General features: G+C 46.5%; 1 protein-coding gene across 1 annotated transcript in view; it reads left to right on the forward strand.

Annotated features, from left to right (window-relative positions):
- Positions 1–21,756, forward strand: part of KCNIP4 (potassium voltage-gated channel interacting protein 4) — a 376,534-nt gene that overhangs the window by 230,114 nt on the left and 124,664 nt on the right. Inside the window, exon 2 of the mRNA XM_088450597.1 lies at positions 21,364–21,488. Coding sequence (XP_088306723.1) covers positions 21,364–21,488 — 125 coding nt within the window. The remainder of the gene's footprint in view (positions 1–21,363; positions 21,489–21,756) is intronic.

The raw sequence follows: 21,756 nt of genomic DNA on the forward strand, positions 1-21,756 counted from the left end.
CGCAGCGCCAGCCGAAGCCTGGAGCTCACACCTGAGCTCCGGCTTCCGGCACCCGCAGTGCACTGTGGGAAAGACATCATGACGTCTCTTCCATAATTCTGAGGAGCGTGGATTAAGGTAAGTATTTGTTTTTTTGTGTGTAAGCAGCTTATTGGGGGCATAACTTCTGGGGGCACTACTACTGGGAGCACTACTACTGGGGACATTTACTTGGGGGCATTACTATTGGGGCACTACTACTGGGGGCATTTACTTGGGGGCATTACTATTGGCACTACTACTGGGGGCATTTACTCTGGGGCACTACTACTGGGGGCATTTACTCGGGGCATTACTATTGGGGGCTTTACTACAGGGAGTATTATTATTGGCACTACCACAGGGGGCATTACTACAGGGGGCATTACTTCTACAGGGGGCATTACTACAGGAGGAACCACTCCTGGGGGCACTGCATAAGGGGCACCACTACTGGGGGCACAGAATAAGGGGCACCACTACTGGGGTCACTGAATTAGGCACACTACCACTGTGGGCACTGCATAAGGGGCACTACCACTACCAGAGGCACTGCAAAAAGGAGCATTACTACTGTGGGCACTGCATAAGGGGCATTACTATTACTGGGGGCACTGCAAAAGGAGCATTACCACTGTGGGCATTGCATAAGGGGCACTACCACTACTGGGTGCACTACTACTGTGGGCATTATGTGTAAGAGGCACTACCGCTGTGGGTATTTTATAAGGGGCACTGCTACTGTGGGCATTATGTGTATTAGGGGCACTACTACTGTGGGCATTGTGTATAAGGGGCACAAATGTGGTAATTGTGTATAAGGGGCATTGCTGTGTGTCATACACGAATAAGGGACACTACAATGTGGTGTAATGTGAATCGGGTGAATCAAGATTGTGCTACTGTGTGGCATAATTTGAGTTGAAAATACTATTGTGTGACCACTCCCCTTTTTTCGGCACACGCCTATGGCGAACTCTGTCCCTTTTCTTAAAGAAACGCCGAGGGGGGGGTGAGTTCCACCACTTCTCTAGGACCACTTTAAGCCAGGCTTGCCTACCCTCCCGATTTGTTCGGGAGCCTCCCGAATATCGGGTGCCGCTCCCGACCCCCCGGAAAGGCAGGCAAGCCTCCCGGCTGCCACCTACCCCCCCAGACTACTAGTAAAACCCCCCGCTGCCGGGGGGCCCGATGACGCAATTCGCGCTGAATCGCGTCATCGAGGCTCCGCCCCCTGCTTTACAATGCCTTTTTTCCGGCATTGTGAAGATGGGACGGGGCCACGATGACGCGATCGGGCGGTCAAGCCCCCAGCCCCGCCCCCAAAACGGCATCACAGTCCGGCCACGCCCCCCACAGAATGCAGGCATTCAGCTCCCTCCCGGAAGGAGGGAGCTGAATGTCGGCAAGTATGCTTTAAGCACATGCACAGGTATCTCTACATTGTATCTACAGGCCGTAGGTTGTATTTGCAAGCCACAGGGCAGCAATGGTGCAGCCTTTGCTGTCTTATATCACGGGAGGCAGCACTGCTCGCATACCCTAATACCCCTTTCAGACATACCGAGAATCCCGGGAAGTTGGCCTGCCTCAGCCAAATTCCTGGGTTGCCGCGTGTATCTGAAAGGTACTTACCCGGGAACCCTTCAATCGACCAGGGAATTTCCCGGGAAATTACCCTGCTTATGTCTGAATGGTGCTGCCCTGGAATTTACTATTCCTGGGCTGCACCAAGCAGCTTTTAAATTGAGTTGGCAGCGCAGAGCATCCTATAGGACGCTCAGTGCTGCTGATTTGAGTTGGCAGCGCGGACGTTCAGCGCTGCTGCTTTCAGTTGGCAGCGCAGAGCGTCCTATAGGACGTCCAGCGCTGCCGCTCACCACCTCCTGTGCCGGTGGCTGTGTCGCTGTAGATCGCGACACAGAGGAGCCCAGCAGGACGCTGGGGACAATCGCCAGCGCTGGAGACCGCCCGCACTCCCGCTGGACCACCAGGGTAGTACATTAATGGAAGGAATTCTGGACCTCATTCAGAGTTGGTCGTTGCGGCCGCTCGGTCGTAAGGGAAAAGGGTACGGATATGCAAATGAAGCGCTCGCAAGTTAAGATGGGATCGTTAGTTGGACGAGCGAGGAGAGGATGCGGCCTTAAGACTAAAAACACAACCCCTTCTCGTTCGCAATACACGTCATCTCCGGGCATATAAGGATTAATCGAGACCATTGGGAACCATCGGAGCTGGTCGTAGAGCTTAAGGTTGACCATACCGTCTCTTAAGCACTACGATCAAGTCAGTGTCAAAACCTCCTATGTCACATGTGCCATGACACTACTTAGTTAATTATGCACTCCCATAAAACGCCATTTTCATAGTCAGGCACGCCTGCGTTCGGATCTCCACTCCCCCGTTCACAAGCACCTTCCTCTGTTACCACCCACAAACGCCTCATCCTGTCACTCAAACTAATGACCTGACCAAGTTGAAGGAGAGACAAATTTCCGATCGCAACAGCTAGTTTGCGCAGATGCATTGCGAAACTTACGCAAGCGCTGTTTTGCGAACATCGCTGGGTACGACCGAGCGGCCGCTTACTCCGACTCTGAATGAGGTCCTCTATCTCTACCCCATGGGGGGGATGGCAAATAGGGGTTAATACAAATAATTTATTAATAAAATAAAAATGGCTGGATTGTGATTGTCCGGCTGCCTGCTGCATTTTGATGACCTCATCAGCGGCAGACGGAGAGGGGATAGGCTAGGAAGGACAGACGGCATTGGAGTAGCAGGTAACCTAAAAAACCTTGCTCTTGTCTGAAAGGGATCTACTTGGGAATTTCCCGGGTAGACGCTGTAGTGTGAAAGGGGGGATCTCGACCAAATACCCGGGAATTTGCCCAGGATAAATTCCCGGGTCTGAGCAGGAAATTTCCCGGGTCGTATGTCTTCAAAGGGGTATAAATTATAGCCTTGAACTCAGAGTCAAAAAATCCCACCTACTATATGATCATGTAACATTTTGGCATATATTATTAGCGGGATCTAGTCATAATCCTGGCTATCGGGATACCGGCGGTCAGAATGCCGGCGTCGGCATCCCAACTTTAAGTAGGGGAGGGTTAGGGTTTAGGTGTATGCACTAGGGGGAGGGTTAGGGTTAGGCACTAGGGGAGGAGGGTTAGGTTTAGGATACTTACCGACAGGTGTCTGTATCCTAACCCTGTCGGGTTTCTAATTGCCGGGATCCAGAGCGGCGGCATCCCGTACCCAACCCTTATTAACCTTTGCATGTTCACACCCAAATGAAAATCAGGTTTAAGTCTTATTCCTTTATTAAAACTTCCTTAAGAATTAGTTTATTAATTAGAAGAACAATATAACATATTTATAGGGCTAGATTTACTAAACGTTAGTTGTTACAGGCCACAGCTGCCATTTTGGTCCTGGAATGTAAAAGCAGCAATACAAAAAAGCACGCCTAGTTTTACTTACAGGTTGAGTCTCCCATATCCAAAATGCTTGGGACCAGGGGTATTTTGGATAACGGAATATTCCGTATTTTGGAATATTTGCATATCATAATGAAATATCTTGGGAATGGGACCCAAATATACACACAGAATGCATTTATGTGTTATATACACCTTATACACACAGCCTGCAGGTAATTTTATACAATATTTTCAATAATTTTATGGCTCAAGCAAAGTTTGTGTACAGAAATGAAATTTATTTTTGTTTCATTTACAACTTATACACACAGCCTGAAGGTGATTTTATACAATATTTTTAATAATTTTGTGCCTTAGACAAAGTTTGTGTACTTTGAACCATCAAAAATCAAAGGTTTCATTATCTCAGTCATGCCAAAATAATTCCGTATTTCGGAATATTCCTTATTTCGGAATATTCCGTATTTCAGAATATTTGGATATGGGAGACTCAACCTGTATTATTATTTAACTTTTTTAGATTCACAATTGACACGACGGCTTTGCAAAGTCACCGCTAGCTCATATAGGGAACCAGCAGTAGTGTGATAAACAGTAGGGTAGTGTCAGATGGGCATATTTAGCTAACTTAATTTATAGCTGCACTTGGTGTCATTGCTATTTGCAGCACTGTTTGCTTGAGTACAAAGCCTTGTTATGTTTCATAGCACTGGGCCTGATTGGGAGTTGTAGGCTATTAGCACAGCAGCTGCGGCTTTGGGCTGCTAAAATATGCTAATGCCACAGGAGGCGTCTTGTGTAAATAACGCCCCTTGCCGGCTTCTGTCATCCTCTGCTGCGTCCGAAGACGTAGCATCAGATCACACTGCGCGACCATCTGTCATCTGAGTAACCTTCAGGGTATACAGGATAGCCGGTGTTTTCACACAGCTGAAGCCAGTTAAGTTGCATACAAGGACGCAGCATGCACAGAAACACACCCCGGTATTCTAGGGCACAACCCGGCGCTAACTCCTGCTCTGCACCCAAACCACCACAGACAGGGCTTGCCTACCCTGCCGATTTGGTCAGGAGCCTCCCGAATATCGAGTGTCGCTCCTGATGAATCACGTCATCGCGGTCCCATCCCCTGCTTCACAATGCCAAAATTTTCGGCATTGTGAAGAGGGGCGGAGCCACGATGCCATTGTGCGGCCCTGGCTCCCCCCAATGCCTCATAAATACCCGGCTACTCCCCCCGCTGCACACAGACATTCAGCTCCCTCGCGGAAGGAGGGAGCTGAATGTCGGCAAGTATGCCACAGACTGTCAATCAAAAGAAGCCAGGCTCTGGTCTGACACTACCAAAACAATGCTGAATAGCAATCAGTAACCTGTGATTTTAACACATTATGGGGCCTATTCATCAACACTAAAATAAAGTTTTTAGGGACATTCATGAAGTATTCATGAAGAGACTTAACACAGGAGATATCACTGATATCTCCTTGCTAAGTCCCCCTGCGTTAATTTCCACATTCCCCATACTTTAGTACATTAGTATGGGGATGTGGAAATTTTGGTATTCATCATATTCCGAAAATTATGTATTTTCGGAATATGATGGAGTTACTATCTGCCACTGTGAGGTGGTGAATAGCAGGTGATACTTACCTGCTTCCAGCGTGTGCAGGTCCCCCAGCGTCTCCCTCCAGTGCTCTGGTCCGTCCTCTGGCTCCAGTGGCTGCTCTGAGACATGTTCTCGCAGCAGAACACAATAAAGTTTAGAAAAAAATAAATACATTTTTTCTAAACTGTACTGTGTCCTGCTGCTGGGAGAACACGTGTCAGAGCAGCAGGACGGAGCTGTAGGCGCTGAAGCGGGCAGGTAAGTGTGGGGACAGGGGGAGGTAAGCGGAGGGGGGAGTGAGGGGGACACACAAAATTACCGCATCTGTAGGTAGTGCTGCAAATGCGCTGGTTTTACAGATGTAACAGCGCATGCACAGCACGGATTCCAGCTGCGGTAAGTTAGTGTAGAGAGGGAAAACTATCTATTTCCCGAAAAGCTGTCATCACAAAAAGGTCAGACTTCCTGGTTTGCACGGAGGAGAGACCATGGCAGCTGTGTCCATTCTGCTGAGGGAAAGCCTGAGCCTGATGCTACTGCTGCTGAGGGCATGGGTCGCGGCACCCGTGACCTCACCAGTGTTGAGGATGGTGAGGTCACGTCTGACTGCTCTGACGTCACATGCCAAGAAGGGGCACTAATGTTTATATTTATTTCCCTTTAATTTACCCCTATATGCTGGACACCTGTCACCAGGGGCGTTTTAAGAGAGGAGGGGGCCCATGTGCACTCCTCATACGGGGCCCCCTCCTCTCTCCCTGGTGGCTGGCAGCCGACTGATGCGGCTGCCCAGCCACCGGAGCATTAGTAGACTCGGGGCACTAGAGTGTGCCCGGAGTCTACTGCACATGCGCAGAACGCCGGAAAATGGCTGTGCCGGCCATTTTTCCGTGTTCTGAGCAGCAGTGACACCCGACGCGGGACCTCAGACAGGTATGTTTAAAAAAAATATGGGTGCAGTGTGTGCGGGGCCCCCCTGGACCCGGGAGCCCGTGTGCCCTGCACACACTGCACCCATTATAGATACGCCACTGCCTGGCACACTAAAGAGGGGGGGGGGGGGGGCAGTAGCACACACATGCTCCAGGCTCCATGGCTACATGCTGTGCCCCTGGATATATGGGGTACAGAATGTTATTTTCAAAAGAGAACATATTTTCCAAAAGTGATGCAGTGGAGACATAACCTATGACAGATTTGTTTGTGTCGGCTCCATAAAGTATTTACAAAGAAATCAGAAAGAAAATGCAGACCGCATGATAGACACTAGATTAGGCAACACACATCTAGCGGAACAAAAGGTTTTTGGGGTCATTCATTCTCGTGACATAACACTCAGATTAATGAGCTCCATTCTCGGAATGTGTGACTTCATTGCTGTTATAAAAAGTCACTTCTATCTGATGACATGTAAACACCACCTGGCCCATCAAAAACTGCTCCCCCTTTACAAACCCTGCACGGAATGTCTACCTTGCCAGTACTCTGCACAAACACTGAAATGTGCTTTTCTTTTTCCATTTTATGGAGCATCTCTCAGTGCAAAACGTACCAAATTGTTAATAATAAGGAGCTAAGCCATACTTGCCTACTTTTATATTTATATATATATATAATTATATATATATATATATATATATATATATATATATATTTATTGTCCCTAGCATGGCAAATTCCTGTGTGATTATTTTGGTAGAAGAAGTCCAGCCACAACTTGGCTTTGAAAACAATCAGTTGTTTGCTGTTATTTTTCCAACTAAAGGTGGGTACACACTATAGCGTTATATCAACAGCAGATGATGGTCGTTCATACACACTGGATGACCATTATCTGCATGCTGCAGTGGGTTGGGCCGGCCTGGGGGCAGGTAGGGGGTGTGGCCTAATTGTGGAAGGTGTGGCCACGCCCCCTTCGAAAGAAAAAAATAGGGGCGCTGTGCTCCCGGCCAATGGGGGCGCGATCAGCGTGATCGCTTCCCTTCCTTGGCATAGGAGACTGCTCTGGCTGCTGCTTTAGCAGCCTCGGACAGTCTCCCAGTGCAGCCCAGCACACAGCAGCGTATGCTGGGCTGCTGTGACCTAAGAGGGAGGGGAAGCGGTGCCGGACCCGCGTAATTAGTACCTGCCCCCCCTCTCGGTGCCTCGCCCATACACACTTGCCGATGGACAGATATGCAGGGTTGATTACCCTCCGGATTTGAACCCCGGAAAGGCAGGCAAGTTTTACAAGAGTTTGTCATTGTAGAAAAGTTACCTCCGTATGTAATATTTGCACTGATATTAGGGTGGAAATGCTAAGTCTGTATATGTCATTTCTCATGGTGAATCAGTCATTCTGCAAAGAAGATGAAAAAAAGCAGCAGATATATTGTTCTGCAATTAGATAACGGGGGATTCGGCTTGAACCGAGGGCACATACATACACAGTCAGAGATAGAGGGGTTAATAAAATTAGGAGTACTGTATGTTTTGTTTGGGTCCGACAGTGGGTCGGCAGCAATAATAGGCTGAGGGGTTCATAGGACGTGTTATGTGAGAGGGTGTGGGGAATCTACAGGGGTAATTCTGCCTCTTTGAATTTGATCTGTGACTAGGGAGGTTCAGGGCCTGATGCACTAGGGATCTCTATTCTGTTTATACGCACACACCGCAGTTGCTAATGTCAGCGGTGCTATTTAAATATTTGCATTCACATTGCGATTGCAGGCAGACATAAGGACGCCCACTTCCCCTTACTCACATCCGTATACTAGGGCAACAAAGCGAAACAATCAGTAACATTGTGTAACATCGGATCCATATGCACATTTGCACAAGCCCTGACCTTACTCATAAATTGTCGACAGCAACGGCGTTGCAACACACTGGCATGCCTGCATTCACTCGACCACCCCCCCCTGTCACCACCCACAAACGGCACTTCCTGTCAATCACTCTGTCATGGGTCTGCGTGTCCTCTTCAATTGCAGTTTCCGAAGTATGAAGTGTGAAGTATGCAACAATCGACCAATTGTGTCCATATAAGCAACTGCGTTCCTTGCTGGATCAGGCCCAGTGGCGTATTCCAGGGCAGGTCGGCCGGGGCTCATGCCCTGGGCGCCGCCGGCCATGGTCCATGTACGGTAAAGTCAGTCAATGTAGTGCGGTCCACAGTAACACACACATTGCCGCCGGCGCTGTGCAGTACTCTCGTACTACCCGGCAGCGGTGTGTGTGTGTTTCAGCAGCCAATGAGAGTCAGACAGACTCTCATTGGCTGCTGCACCCACTGCCGGGGCCGGACTGGAGCTCACTCATGAGCTCCGCCTTCCGACTCCTGCAAGTGGTGATGGGAGAGACTGAACGGGAGGACAGAGGAGTGGAGAGCGGTGAACGCAGCAGGAGCTGGATGCATATAAGTCCAACACTAATTGGATCTTGGGGTTTTGTTTTTTTTCGGCTTGCTACCTTAAGTGAAGGCCGACTGAGTACCTTAATGTTATTCGGTATTTACACCTAATACACGGCCTGTTCAAGGCATCTATACGATGAGGATTTTCGCCGGCAGCAGGATCGGGTCATGTCATGGACCTACAGTAGGTCATATTGATGTAGAGGTGTTAATGGAGGTTGCGCAGGCTGCACGTGTCCTTTATGACCAGGTCCTGGGGCAACCAGTTCACCTCTCAGCCCCCTTGGTGCAGAAGGCAGCCAGTGGAGCATAGAATAGAGGAAAATGTTATGCGTACAATAATGTGAATTGTACCTTGCATCCGTTTTGGAGCAGCTCACCCCAGCAAGGTTTGCTCCTATGGAACAAGAGGGGCTCATGCCGCCTCAACAACACCCACTGCTAAGCGGGTTGGGGTTGGGAATTTTAAGTCGAGCAGTATTTCCCATTCAGCTGGATGCCATGGTCAGGATTGGTTTCCTGTACGGGATGACGCAAATTTTTGTGTAAAGGTTTCACAGGGGGTTTTAACTTCTGATAATTGGTCCAGTGGGTTCCGGGTCCCCTAGTAATTTACGTTCAGCCTAACGTGGTTATGGACAAGGTTATGAAAGAGGTTGGATTTGCGGCGCATGATTGGGCCTTTAGTTGAATCTCCAGTACCTGATCTTGTCCTTTCACCTGTGGGAGTTGTCCCCAAGAAGGCCCTGGGTAGTTACCATTTAATACAGCACTTGTCACATCCATCAGGTAATTTGGTTAATGATGCCATAGGGGTAGAGGTGTGTCTTGTACGATATCAGTCATTCGACTCTGCGCTGGCGGTAGTCTGTGTTCCGGACCGGGTTCATTGTTGGCAAAGGTGGACATTGAGTCCATTTTCAGGCTGTTGTCTTTGCATCCGGGGTCCTTCCGTTTAATGGGGTTTTGGCTACCGGATGGTACTATCTGGACAATTGTCTCCCTATGGATTGTTTGGTTTCCTGCGCTTTCTTAGAGTGTTTCAGTTCCTTTCTCCATTGGTGTGTTGCTACAGGATCTGGTGAAACGGGCATAGCTCATTACCTGGACAACTTCTTGTGGGTGGGTCCCGCGGGTTCCAATTGCTGCGCTCGTTTCCTGTATTCGTTGCAAGCACTCTTGTCGCATTTCGGCCTTCTGATTGCACATGATAAGACCAAAGGGCCCCACCACTAATTTAGTTTTCTTGGGTATCAAATTGATACCTTTGAGAGCTTTTTGCGGTTGCCGCCGGACAAAGTGCGTCGTTTGCAGGATGCTATACTCCTCGCGTTGGCAGGAGGGCAATCCTTGCTCGGGGCTATTTAACTTTGCATGTCGTGTGATCCCGATGGGGAGGGTTTTTTTGTCTCAAGCTACAGAGGGCCTTGGTGGGGCTGTGGCTACCACATCATTTTCTGTGGGCTGTCGGCTGAATTACTACTGGACCTGGCGGTTTGGGAGGCCTTTTTGGTTGGGTTTAAAGGAGTGCACGTCTGGCCTTCTGATTATCAGCCTAACGCTGTCCGCAGTTCTTCACAGATGCTGCAGGCTCTTCGGGTTTTGGACCTTTTTTGCGTGGCGATTGGTGTTTTTCGACTAGGCCGGCGGAATGGGTTCAGTCGATGCTGATCAAAAATTTGCTCCTGCTTGAGCTGTTCCCCATAGTTGTGTCCCTGGAACTGTGGTGTCCTCGGTTACATGACCGATCTGTCATGTTTTGGTGCGATAATCTGGGTGTAGTACATGCGATCAACAACCAAAGATTGTCGTTGCTTCCGGTGCTGCGTCTTCTTGCTTGGCTGGTGCTGCGCGCTTTGCAGTTTAACATTCTGTTTACGGCCCATCATGTGTCGGGTACTGATAACACCATTGCGGATGCGCTCTCCAGGCAGGATTGGAGGTTTCGCAAATAGGCGCCATACGCTGCATTGTTTGGTGGACCTTGTCCACCTTATTGTTGGCAGATCATGAAGCCAAAATGGAGGATCTCGCATGTCAGTCCATGGCCCCACCGATTTTGTCTGCTTATCAGGCGTCGTGGCGACAGTGGGAGAATTTTTTGCGAAGACGGAGTGCATCAGGTAGATCCCGTCATTCTCATATGGCTGCGTTTGTGTGGTTTTTGTTTGATTCCTGTAAGTCGCGGGCTTATGTCGCCCAGAGGCTTGCTGGTATTTTCTTATTTTGTGCTTAGCAGGGCTTAGAGACATCACTAAGGGTTTTTTAATTCAAAGGTCTCTTAGGGGTTGGTCTCTCGCAATACCTACGGCAGATGATTGATGTCGTCCCATTGGCCTCCCGGTATTTTCACTGCCGGCCCATGCTTCCAGGGGCTTAGCTCATGCATGAGTATGGTTCTTCCATCGCTGTATACAGCATCTTGGGCTTTCCCCTTCAGAGTGCGGCACCCATTCTTTCACAATAGGTGCCACGCGACTTTTGTGTCCTCTTCTGGTCTTTCTTCACAGGAGATCCAGGATCTCGGAAGATGGAAGTCCAATGCTTATCGAAGTTATATACGTGTGGAATCTTGATGTTATGTTCGTTTGTCGACATGAATGCTTCGGCCAACTCGCAACCTTTCCGGCGGAGGTCTCGAGGGATTTTGACGTTTTTTTCCCTGCTTTGGACAACGATTGGTTATACAGTAAAAATAAATTATACAATAAGAGAGAAATATATAATAAAATAAAAGATCCAGCAGGTTTTTTGTAGGTTTTTACCTCGAGTCAAGTCCTCCTTCCCACCTCACAACCCACCCCCTCCTACTTATTGAATGACATATATATTTACTTACTTTTTATTATTTCTGCATATTTCAGGTGGTTTACTGGATTCTAGGTCCTTTGTATTTTGTGGTCCTCTATCATCGCCAGGCTCTCCTCATGCTGTAGATCTAGTGGTGTGGTGATGGACAGGTCCAGGAGGAAGGTGAACAAATGGGTGGCCAGGCATGTTTTGGAGATGGGTGAGCTGGTGGTGCATCATCCTTTAATTCAAATCCAGGATGCACATCTTTTTTGTAGAGATGGGGTTCACCTGAAAGAGGAGGGTAATTTTTGTTTTTTGGAAAGCATTGTTTCGGTTTTGGGAGGTTTAGTTAGGTAGTATGGTGAGAACCGATGTAGCAGGTAGCACCGGCAATATTTGAGCGTATATATTTTGCGGCAGTATGAGTGATGCACACCCCTTCAATGCACTGGTTGGATTTTACCCTACTGGGGTCAGCGACACCTCTCTCCCGAGCGGGCATGAATAGTGCATTGGCATGGGTGTCGGATACCGCATCACTTGCTTAGAAAGGGAGAGTTGGTCCTTGCAAGTTTTAATATCACACTTGCCCTTGATATTTCGATAGTTGGCCCTCGTGAGTTGTGATACCCTTTTACCTAAGACAAGTGGACGCTAGTTGTTTGCCATTCTTTCTTCTGCCACCATACTTATCATTGTAACAAAATAAAGCTGACCATTTATTTTGAACGGCATAATTTGGCCTTGTGTAATTATTTTTAGTTAAGTATAGTTTAAGTTTATGGGCATATCTATCATTTGACGATAGAAAGTTTATGGTTGCTGCATCTGTCCATTCCCCTGCAGATGACATGGAATACACATAGAACGTATAATTTGTAGATAAGTGCACAGAGATACTTGTATCTAGAAGTAAATTGTACGTTTTTGCCTGTGGTCGTTATTGAATCACTTAGAGGGAGGATGTCTATCTGGAATAGGAAAAGGATGAATAAGACCACAGGACTTCATGTGATAGGCACAAATGTCATATCCCTGGTATAACTGGAGAGGGTCGCACCTACTTTATTATTATTATCCTTTATTTTCATGGGACCACAAGGGTTCCCCAGCACCTTACAAATGGACAAAACAAGAAAACAGTGACTTACAGTACAAAACAATGCAGGACAAGGGCTTGGTTTATAACATTGCTGCATCCATGATCATAACACTCAAATAAGCAGCAGAGCGGCTTGAATTCTTGATTTGTCCTTGGGTTTGGTTGATAGTTCTAAGCTTTCCAGATTGATCTTTCATGTAAATTTGGCTTGATGATAAACGCCTTCCTTCAATTCCAAACTTTCAGCAGATTTCTATTATACTTCAGGATATTATTATTTTCATTATTATTACTTACATTGAAAGGATATTGTTTTGCTGTAGAATGGTAATTTGGCTATACTGATCTTGACTATAAAGATGTGAAAGAGGGCAGCTATTTTTCTATTTCTGTACACTGGACAGTACTTGGAAATATGTAATATCAAACTTAACTATTAGAAAATAATCCCATCTTGCTTGTGATTATCTCCCTTGAAATATTTCATGTATTCAAGGTGTTCGTGTAATCAGTGTAGATAAATAATGGATGGATATCAGGGCTGCCAACTTTGAAGTGAAATACAAGCCCAACTCAATCCTAAAAAGCGACAAAAAAGACCAACGGGGGGCTCTTTGTCTTCGATCTCTACCTGCATAACTTCCTTTACTCCTCCCTTTTTACTAACCTAAAATTTTAGCTTCCCATCCCCCGGTTACCTGCCTCATAAGCATCCTTGTTACCCCCTCTCATTCCCTTCACCACTCCCTCAGTAACCTCATTCCCCTCCTCTCTTTTCCGTCTTCATTACCTTGCCAGTCCTGCTTTACCTGACTGTACTTCTCCCTTCCATTCCTCTAACCCCTACTTTACCTCCCTCACTCCTTTCACTTGCCTAATTCCATTATCCCCTCTCTTTAACAGTCTCGGTGGTTGTAACTCCCTCCCATGTACAGATATGTCCTTCCTCATCTCTCCTCCGTGCATTATGAGTCGCATTACACAGAGCCCATGAGAGCTGTGGGCTCTCGTGCAACTCAGCTGCTGCACATAAGACGCATTTGCAGCGAAAAAGAGGCATGAAAAGACGCTCGGCATGAGTACAATTCTGTGAATTAGCAGTTCCAGCATTTTGTGAATGACAGCAATCTGCAGTTAACCACAGGGTGTGATGGCATACCATATCTGTATTGTGCAAGGAACACGTCCATTAAGGCATCAGCCTTAATTATCAGAATTTCATTGCTTTTTTTAGTTTGAGTGGCAGAAATACAGTAAGTTTTGTGAACTTTCAGATCATGTCTAAGAAGTCTTAATGGGACATGTGAAACCATAAGGTTTTTTGTCTATGGAATTTCATTTCTTTTTTATAATTTATTAACCATCTGGGTTTGGAAGAGCAAACGGGCCACCTGCAGGGGAGAAGGGCAACAAAATGGTACACTAGCTCAGATGGAGGAGGGGATAACACACAGGAGGTGTTTTGGGGGTGGCAGTGGGAGAGATGGCTGCGGGGGTGGGCTGCAGGTGTGCGGGTCAGCGGCAGCAGCAGGGATGCGGAGCAGTGGGGCACTGCACAGGGGCATCAGCGGGTGACAGGGAGGCTCACTGGTGCTGGACATGCATCTGAGAAAATAAAATCAATAAGACACAGATGCATGGACATATCAGTGAGATCCATCCATGCATCTGTGTTAAAAATTGATATGTGTAAAATAACAAAAATAAATAAAAATGACGTGCCCCCCTTCCCAAAGCACAACCAGCCCTGGGCTGTTCAATACCGGTCCTGGTTGTGAAAATACAGGGGGCAAAAAGCGTAGGGGTCCCCTGTATTATCCATAACCAGCACCAAGCTCTGTCTAGCCGTGGAGTAATGCCACAGTCAGGGAAACCCTTTTACCCCAGCTAAAGCATTACCCCTGACCACTAGTCAGTCCAGGCCGGGGATCCCTGGGGAGCTGGGGACCCCCCAATAAAGGGATCCCCCTCTCCAGGGCCCCCCAGGCCTAGTCTGATAGCCCAGTGCTGTCCCCAGCATCACTGGGCGGTGGGTGTGTCCCCCTAAAGCACAACCAGCCCCGGGCTTTTCACTGCCAGTCCTGGTTGTGAAAATACAGGGGACAAATGATGTAGGGTCCCCTGTATTTAGCACAACCAACACCATGCTTTTCTGAGCCAGTTTTGGTTGTCAAAATACAGGGGACAAAAGATATAGGGGTCCCCTGTATTTAGCACAACCAGCACTGGGCTCAGCGAGCCGGTCCTGGTTTTGGAAATACAGGGGTCAAAAAGAGTAGAGGTCCCCTGCATTTTCCATAACCAGCACTGAGCTCTTTCTAGCGAGGGGATAATGCCACATTATCTATCTATCTATCTATCTATCTATCTAATATCTATCAATCTAATATTTATCTAATATATATCTCTCTATCTATCTCATATCTATCTATCTATCTATCTCATATCTATCTATTTATCTATCTATCTAATATTTAGCTCATATCTATCTATCTAATATTTAGCTCATATCTATCTATCTATCTATCTAATATTTATCTAATATATATCTCTCTATCTATCTATATAATATCTATCTCATATCTATCTATCTATCTATCTAATATTTAGCTCATATCTATCTATCTATCTAATATTTAGCTCATATCTATCTATCTATCTAATATCTATCAATCTAATATTTATCTAATATATATCTCTCTATCTATCTCATATCTATCTATCTATCTATCTAATATCTATCTCATATCTATCTATCTATCTATCTATCTATCTAATATTTAGCTCATATCTATCTATCTAATATGTAGCTCATATCTATCTATCTATCTATCTATCTATCTATCTATCTAATATCTATCTAATATTTATCTAATATATATCTCTCTATCTATCTATATAATATCTATCTCATATCTATCTATCTATCTAATATTTAGCTCATATCTATCTATCTATCTATCTATCTATCTATCTAATATTTAGCTCATATCTATCTATCTATCTAATATCTATCAATCTAATATTTATCTAATATATATCTCGCTATCTATCTCATATCTATCTATCTATCTAATATCTATCTCATATCTATCTATCTATCTATCTATCTAATATTTAGCTCATATCTATCCAGGGGCGGATTTACCGCTAGGCAACCTAAGCGGTCGCCCAGGGCCCGGCGGGTCCCAAGGGGCCCGCAGCCAGGCCCCCCTGAAATCCGGCACTAGAGAGCGCAACAGCCGGGGAGAGAAGGAGCGGAAGCAGTATGGTACTGCAGCAACAGCACGAGGGAGGAAGCGGAGTTGCAAGCCTGGGCTGGCCCCAGGGGCGGATTTACCGCTAGGCAACCTAAGCGGTCGCCTAGGGCCCGGCGGGTCCCAAGGGGCCCGCAGCCAGGCCCCCCTGAAATCCGGCACTGGAGAGCGCAACAGCCGGGGAGAGAAGGAGCGGAAGCAGTATGGTACTGCAGCAACAGCACGAGGGAGGAAGCGGAGTTGCAAGCCTGGGCTGGCCCGACTCTTTCATTAGCAGGATGTGTAAAGGCAGCGCCAGTGACTCTCTCACTTGGCCCCCAGCCCCACCCCTCTCCCTGCGCTTTTAGGAGGCTTGGCCCTGCTGAGTTGCGGCGTGAGGTCCAGGGCCGCATTAAGGGCGGGCGCAGGAGGCTCATACTTTCGGGCCCCCCGACTCTGGCACTGCTGTCTGGGAAAGATATGCTCATGCCCAGCCTCCGCCGCCCCGCGCTGCTGCCGGCGGTGAAGGCTGGAGACTAGCAGAATCATTCCCTCTCCGGCCAGTGTGATGTCTCTAGCACCTGGCCTTTCAGTCTCCTCCGGCGGTGACGAATTTGGGATAAGTGTCTTATGCCCCAAGAAGAGGACTGGAGCAGGATGCTGAAAACTCTGGTGCAGCCAGACAGCTCGGACTCTGGGAGGATTTAGGTAAGTGACAATAACTGTCAGGATATGAGATTGAGGAATCATCAAATATATAATGGCTAGGGCTGAGGGCGGTTCATATTTTATATATATATATATATATATTGGCTGGGGGGGTGAGGGGGGTTCATTATATAGTGGCTGGGGTGAGGGGGGTTCATTATATATAATGGGTGAGGGGGTTTCATTAAATGTACAATGGCTGGGGGTTTTCATTAAATATATAATGAGGGGGCTGGGTCATTATATATATTATGTATTAGGGGTGGTTCATTAAATATATAAGGAGGGGAATCCTTAAATATATAATAAGGGTGGGAGTGATGAGTTGTTGGGAGGTGGAAATAGTCAAAATTGTAATATACATATGCATGTATATGTGTGTATATATTATTTATATTATATAGTATGTGTGTAGGACCTGTGTTGCTGCCTGGTGGAGGTGTGTGGGGAGTAGGATGACACACAGCTGGCACAGCCAGGGGAAGTGGTGCTGTCAAAAGGGAGAGGGTCCCGCAGTCTTCAGGGCCCCGGGCTCGCAGAAGGCTTAATCCGGCCCTGGTGACATCATTACGTCACCTCACAATTACACTTACTGACTGGGAGGCAGAGGGTGAGCTGCTTGAGGAGCCATGCAGGCCCGCTGCAAAAATACAAACGGTCCCGCAGGTAAGTTGGAAGGGGGGAAGGGAGAAATATGTTGTGAGTGCAGAGGGTGAGGTGGGGTCTGTGCTATGAAGACAGCTGGTGGGTCTGTGCTGTGGGGGCCCTGTGCTTTGAGGGCAGAAGGGGTTCTGTGCTGTGAGGGTAGAGGGGGGGTCTGAGCTGAGAGGGCAGATGCCGGAACTGTGCTGAGCGGGCAGAGGGGGGAATCTATGGTGAGAGGGTGGATCTGTGCTGTGAGGAGAGAGGTGCTTTGAGGGGAGGGGGGCACTGTGCTGTGAAGGAGGAGGGTTTGTGCTGAGAGGGGAGAGTGGTCTGTGCTGTGAGTAGAGGGGTGCTCAGATGGGAAAGGGGTCTGTGCTGAGAGGGGTTCTGTGCTGTGAGACAGGCAGTGAAGGGGGTAGTATGTGGTGCTGTGAAGTGGGCAGTAACTGGGTCAGTGTGCAGTGGGGGCTCGATGTGCTATAGGGGGGCAATAAGTGAGCAGAGATGGAGGTCAGTGTGCTGAGTGAGTGATTGCTGTGAGAGGGCAGTGAGTCGGTGTGCTATGGAATGCACTGGCAGTGAGAGCTATAGAGGGGGCAATCAGAGGGGTCAACTCAGAAAAGCTTAGCGAAAGCTAGCAAAAAACGTGTATTATACATAGCCGACTTTTCAAGGCTGCGGCAGACTTTTTCTTCAGGGTGCTGTACAGTGGCATGAATTGGGAAAAAAAGTATTGTGCTATGAACTGTTTGAGGGAGGTGGGGCCCAGAACCAGGATCTTGCCTAGGGCCCCATGAGGTCTAAATCCGGCTCTGTATCTATCTATCTATCTATCTATCTAATATTTAGCTCATATCTATCTATCTATCTATCTATCTAATATTTATCTAATATATATCTCTCTATCTATCTATATAATATCTATCTCATATCTATCTAATATTTAGCTCATATCTATCTATCTATCTATCTATCTATCTATCTATCTAATATTTAGCTCATATCTATATATCTATCTATCTATCTCATAGCTATTTATCTGGCTCATATCTATCTATCTCATAGCTAGCTATCTATCTATCCATCTATCTATCTCATATATATCTATGAGATAGATAGATATGAGCCAGATAGATAGATAGATCGATAGATACTAGATAGACAGATAGATATGAGATAAATATTAGATGATAGATAGATAGATAGATAGATATGAGATAAATATTAGATGATAGATAGATAGATAGATAGATAGATAGATAGATAGATAGATAGATAGATAGATAGATAGATATGAGATAAATATTAGATAGATATGAGATAGATAAATCGAAATATAGATATTCGATAGAGAGATAGATATGAGATAGATAGAAAGATAGATAGATATGAGATACATATGAGATGGATAGATAGATATGAGATTAATAGACATATAGATAGATAGATATGCGCCAGATAGATAGCTATGAGCAGAGGTGTCACTAGGGTTGGTGTCACCCGGTGCTGTAATGCATGATGACACCCCCCCCTCCACAAAAAAAAAATATAGGGACCAGGATACACACATACATTTTATATATATATATATATATATATATATATATATATTATGCACACAGTATATACGCTAACACACACACAAAAAGTTAAAAAGAGTAGATAAACTATTTAAAAAAAAATATTTTGAAAAGTATAATGATTAAAAGGAAAAAAGCATTTTTTTAAACTGGAGAAAAATCCATAAAGGCTTGAGGGCCAATTTATCAATAATAGCATACTCAATGAGATCTAGGCGCAATATTAGTGCCCATGATTGCATTGAAGTATGCAATGATAGCTCCGGGATGTATGAAATAGCACCCGCAGAGACAGGTGATCTGAATGGAGTCCATCCCTACGATGTGCAAGGAGTGAAGAGACCACATCAGCATTAATAATATATATGGGCCCTTAATAACTGATAATTGTGCTTACTTGGCATCCTTAGGTTCATTTTTGTGGTGTTGAATGAACTTGATCCTCTGTCCAGTCGTGCCTCTTTTGATCGCCATCCAGCAGCCAATGGGTGAGGCTGCAGAGGCACACATTGATAGGTAGGGTGCAGAGGCACATATTGATAGGTAGGGTGCAGAGGCACACATTGATAGGTAGGGGGCAGAGGCACACATTGATAGGTAGGGTGCAGAGGCACACATTGATAGGTAGGGTGCAGAGGCACACATTGATAGGTAGGGTGCAGAGGCACACATTGATAGGTAGGGTGCAGAGGCAAACATTGATAGGTAGGGTGCAGAGGCACACATTGATAGGTAGGGTGCAGAGGCACACATTGATAGGTAGGGTGCAGAGGCACACATTGATAGGTAGGGTGCAGAGGCACAATGTGGATAGGCAGCGCACAGAGGAAAAAGGGAGAGGGGCATAGATAGGTAGGGGGCAGAGGCACAGATGGGGACAGGGCCAGCAACAGAAATCCTGGGACCTGGCACACTCATTTTTTGGGGGCCCCCTGTCCCCACCCAGTACGTATATATGCATGCAGGGGCGCAGGGAGTGTGTCTCTGGTGGAGCTTGCCAGCCGACAGTGCAGAAACCCTAGGGGAGTGGAATCAGGGACAGTGGAGGAGATAGTAAGAAGAAGAAAATCTGAGAGAAGAGGAAGAGCTGAGAAGCCATATAGTAGGTGTGTGTGTGTGTGTGTGTGGGTGGTGTGTGTGTGTGTGTGTGTGTGTGGGTGGTGTGTGTGTGTGTGTGTGTGTGTCTCTGTGGGTGGGGGGGAGGTGGAAGTCAAGATGGAGGTATCGTGTTTTGGGTAGGTTTGAAGGGAATGGGGGTGTAGCTTGGTACTTTACCACTACAATCATTGGTAATATATGTACTATTGCTGCTGTTACAGGTGTATCGCTAGCATCACACAAATGTAAATAGAAAGAAGGGCTATTTGCTCTATGAGTCACAGTATTAGCAAAATAACAAAAGTTTTATTATTTGGCTAACTAGTACAGTGCAAAATGTGCCTGGGTGGGATTCTGGATTTTTTTTATCACAGCAATGGGGAGCCCCTGTGTGTCACCCCAGTGTGTCTCAGCCCAAATTCCCTCAGCTCCATCTCCCCCCTTCACCAGCATACTTCCACTGCCTGCACAAATTTCTCTAGCCCAGCCCACACTTACCTGTGACAGCTGCCTGTCCTGCTATGCAGTCCTTTTTCCAGGGTAGTCAGCTCACACTCTGTTCCAGCGGCGTGATGTCGCGCTGCGCCGGGCTGCCCCACCTGGCTTCTCTGCTCTGCTGGCTGCTCTGCGCTGGGCCGCTGGCTTCTCTGCACCGGGTCCTTTGAACCTGTTGCCACTTATAGCAGCAGGCGGCGGAGCCTGCAACTAGTGGGTGGAGCCTGCAACTAGGGGGCGGGGCCTCGTAAGAACACTTGCAATCTGCTGTAGCAGGTAAAGAAAATTCCTGTCTACAGCAGCATGGCGATTAGTGGCCCCGTGGGCTGCCGCCCCGCCCCATTGGTAATCCGCCGTGCAGGCAGGAGTATGGCGGAGGGGTGCAGGCAGGAGTGTGTGGCTTTAGGTGTCACCCCCCTTGGAGGGTGATACCCGGTGCGGCCCGCACCCCCCTTGTGATGCCACTGGCTATGAGATAGATAGATAGATAGATAGATATGAGATAAATAATATATAGATAAATAGATAGATATGAGATAAATATTAGATAGATAGATAGAAGATAAATATTAGATTAGATAGAGAGATAGATAGATAGATATTTATGAGATAAATATTAGATAGATAGATAGATAGATAGATAGATAGATAGATAGATAGATATGAGATAAATATTAGATAGATAGATAGATAGATAGATAGATAGATAGATAGATAAATAGATAGATAGATAGATATTTACATTCACACTAATCTTTCACTCAGTGGAGCTGCGCAGAGTTTTCAGAAGTACTTTGGGGCTGCTCATATTCAGAGAAGCTTTTCTGGAACAGTAGCCCCTGGTAGCAATATAAGAGATGTGGTAAAGACAAAGGTGCTATAATTGAACATAGAGATGTATTTGCCTTGCACGGTCTATTGTATACAAGCTTGTCTCTTACAAAGCATCCTCCAGGAATAAGGAATATTCCATGTGTAGTACGCAGCATACATTAATAAAATGTAAAGAGAATAGCAACGTTATTAAATGTATTAATAGCAATAACAATGTAACACAGGAGAAATGAAGGCACCCCCATTGTTAGATGGCTGTAAGCAAGGACGTCTGCAGCGTCAAACCATGTGGGAGTTAATCCTGCTCAGTTCTTTGTAACATTATGTCTCTGAGTTCTCAGACTGGAATTGTATTTGCATTGATTGTTCCTGTTTTAACTTGTATTCTACATTTTTCTGCAGACAATGTTGAAGATGAATTGGAAGTGGCCACAGTGCGGCATCGCCCCGAGGCTCTTGAGCTGCTTGAAACTCAAACGAAGTTCACAAAAAAAGAGCTACAGATTCTCTATAGAGGATTCAAGAACGTGAGCTTCATGTTACTGCATTCTAATGATTGAGCTCTTTATTTAAACAAAGTTGTGTCACTATAACCTAGACTGCACATCAAATAAATCCCAACTGATAGGATGGGCTGGGTACGGTATCCCGGCGGTGGGGATGTCGGCGATCAGAATACCGACAGCGGTATCCCGACAGTCAGAATTCCGACGCCTGAAGGTATGTAGCCTAAACCTAACCCTCCACTTAATGCTAACCCACTACCCTACAGCCTAACACTAACCCTCCCCCTAG

The sequence above is a fragment of the Taudactylus pleione genome, unplaced genomic scaffold (genome assembly GCF_031769625.1).
Source record: "Taudactylus pleione unplaced genomic scaffold, aTauple2 ptg000520l, whole genome shotgun sequence".
NCBI lineage: Eukaryota > Metazoa > Chordata > Amphibia > Anura > Myobatrachidae > Taudactylus > Taudactylus pleione.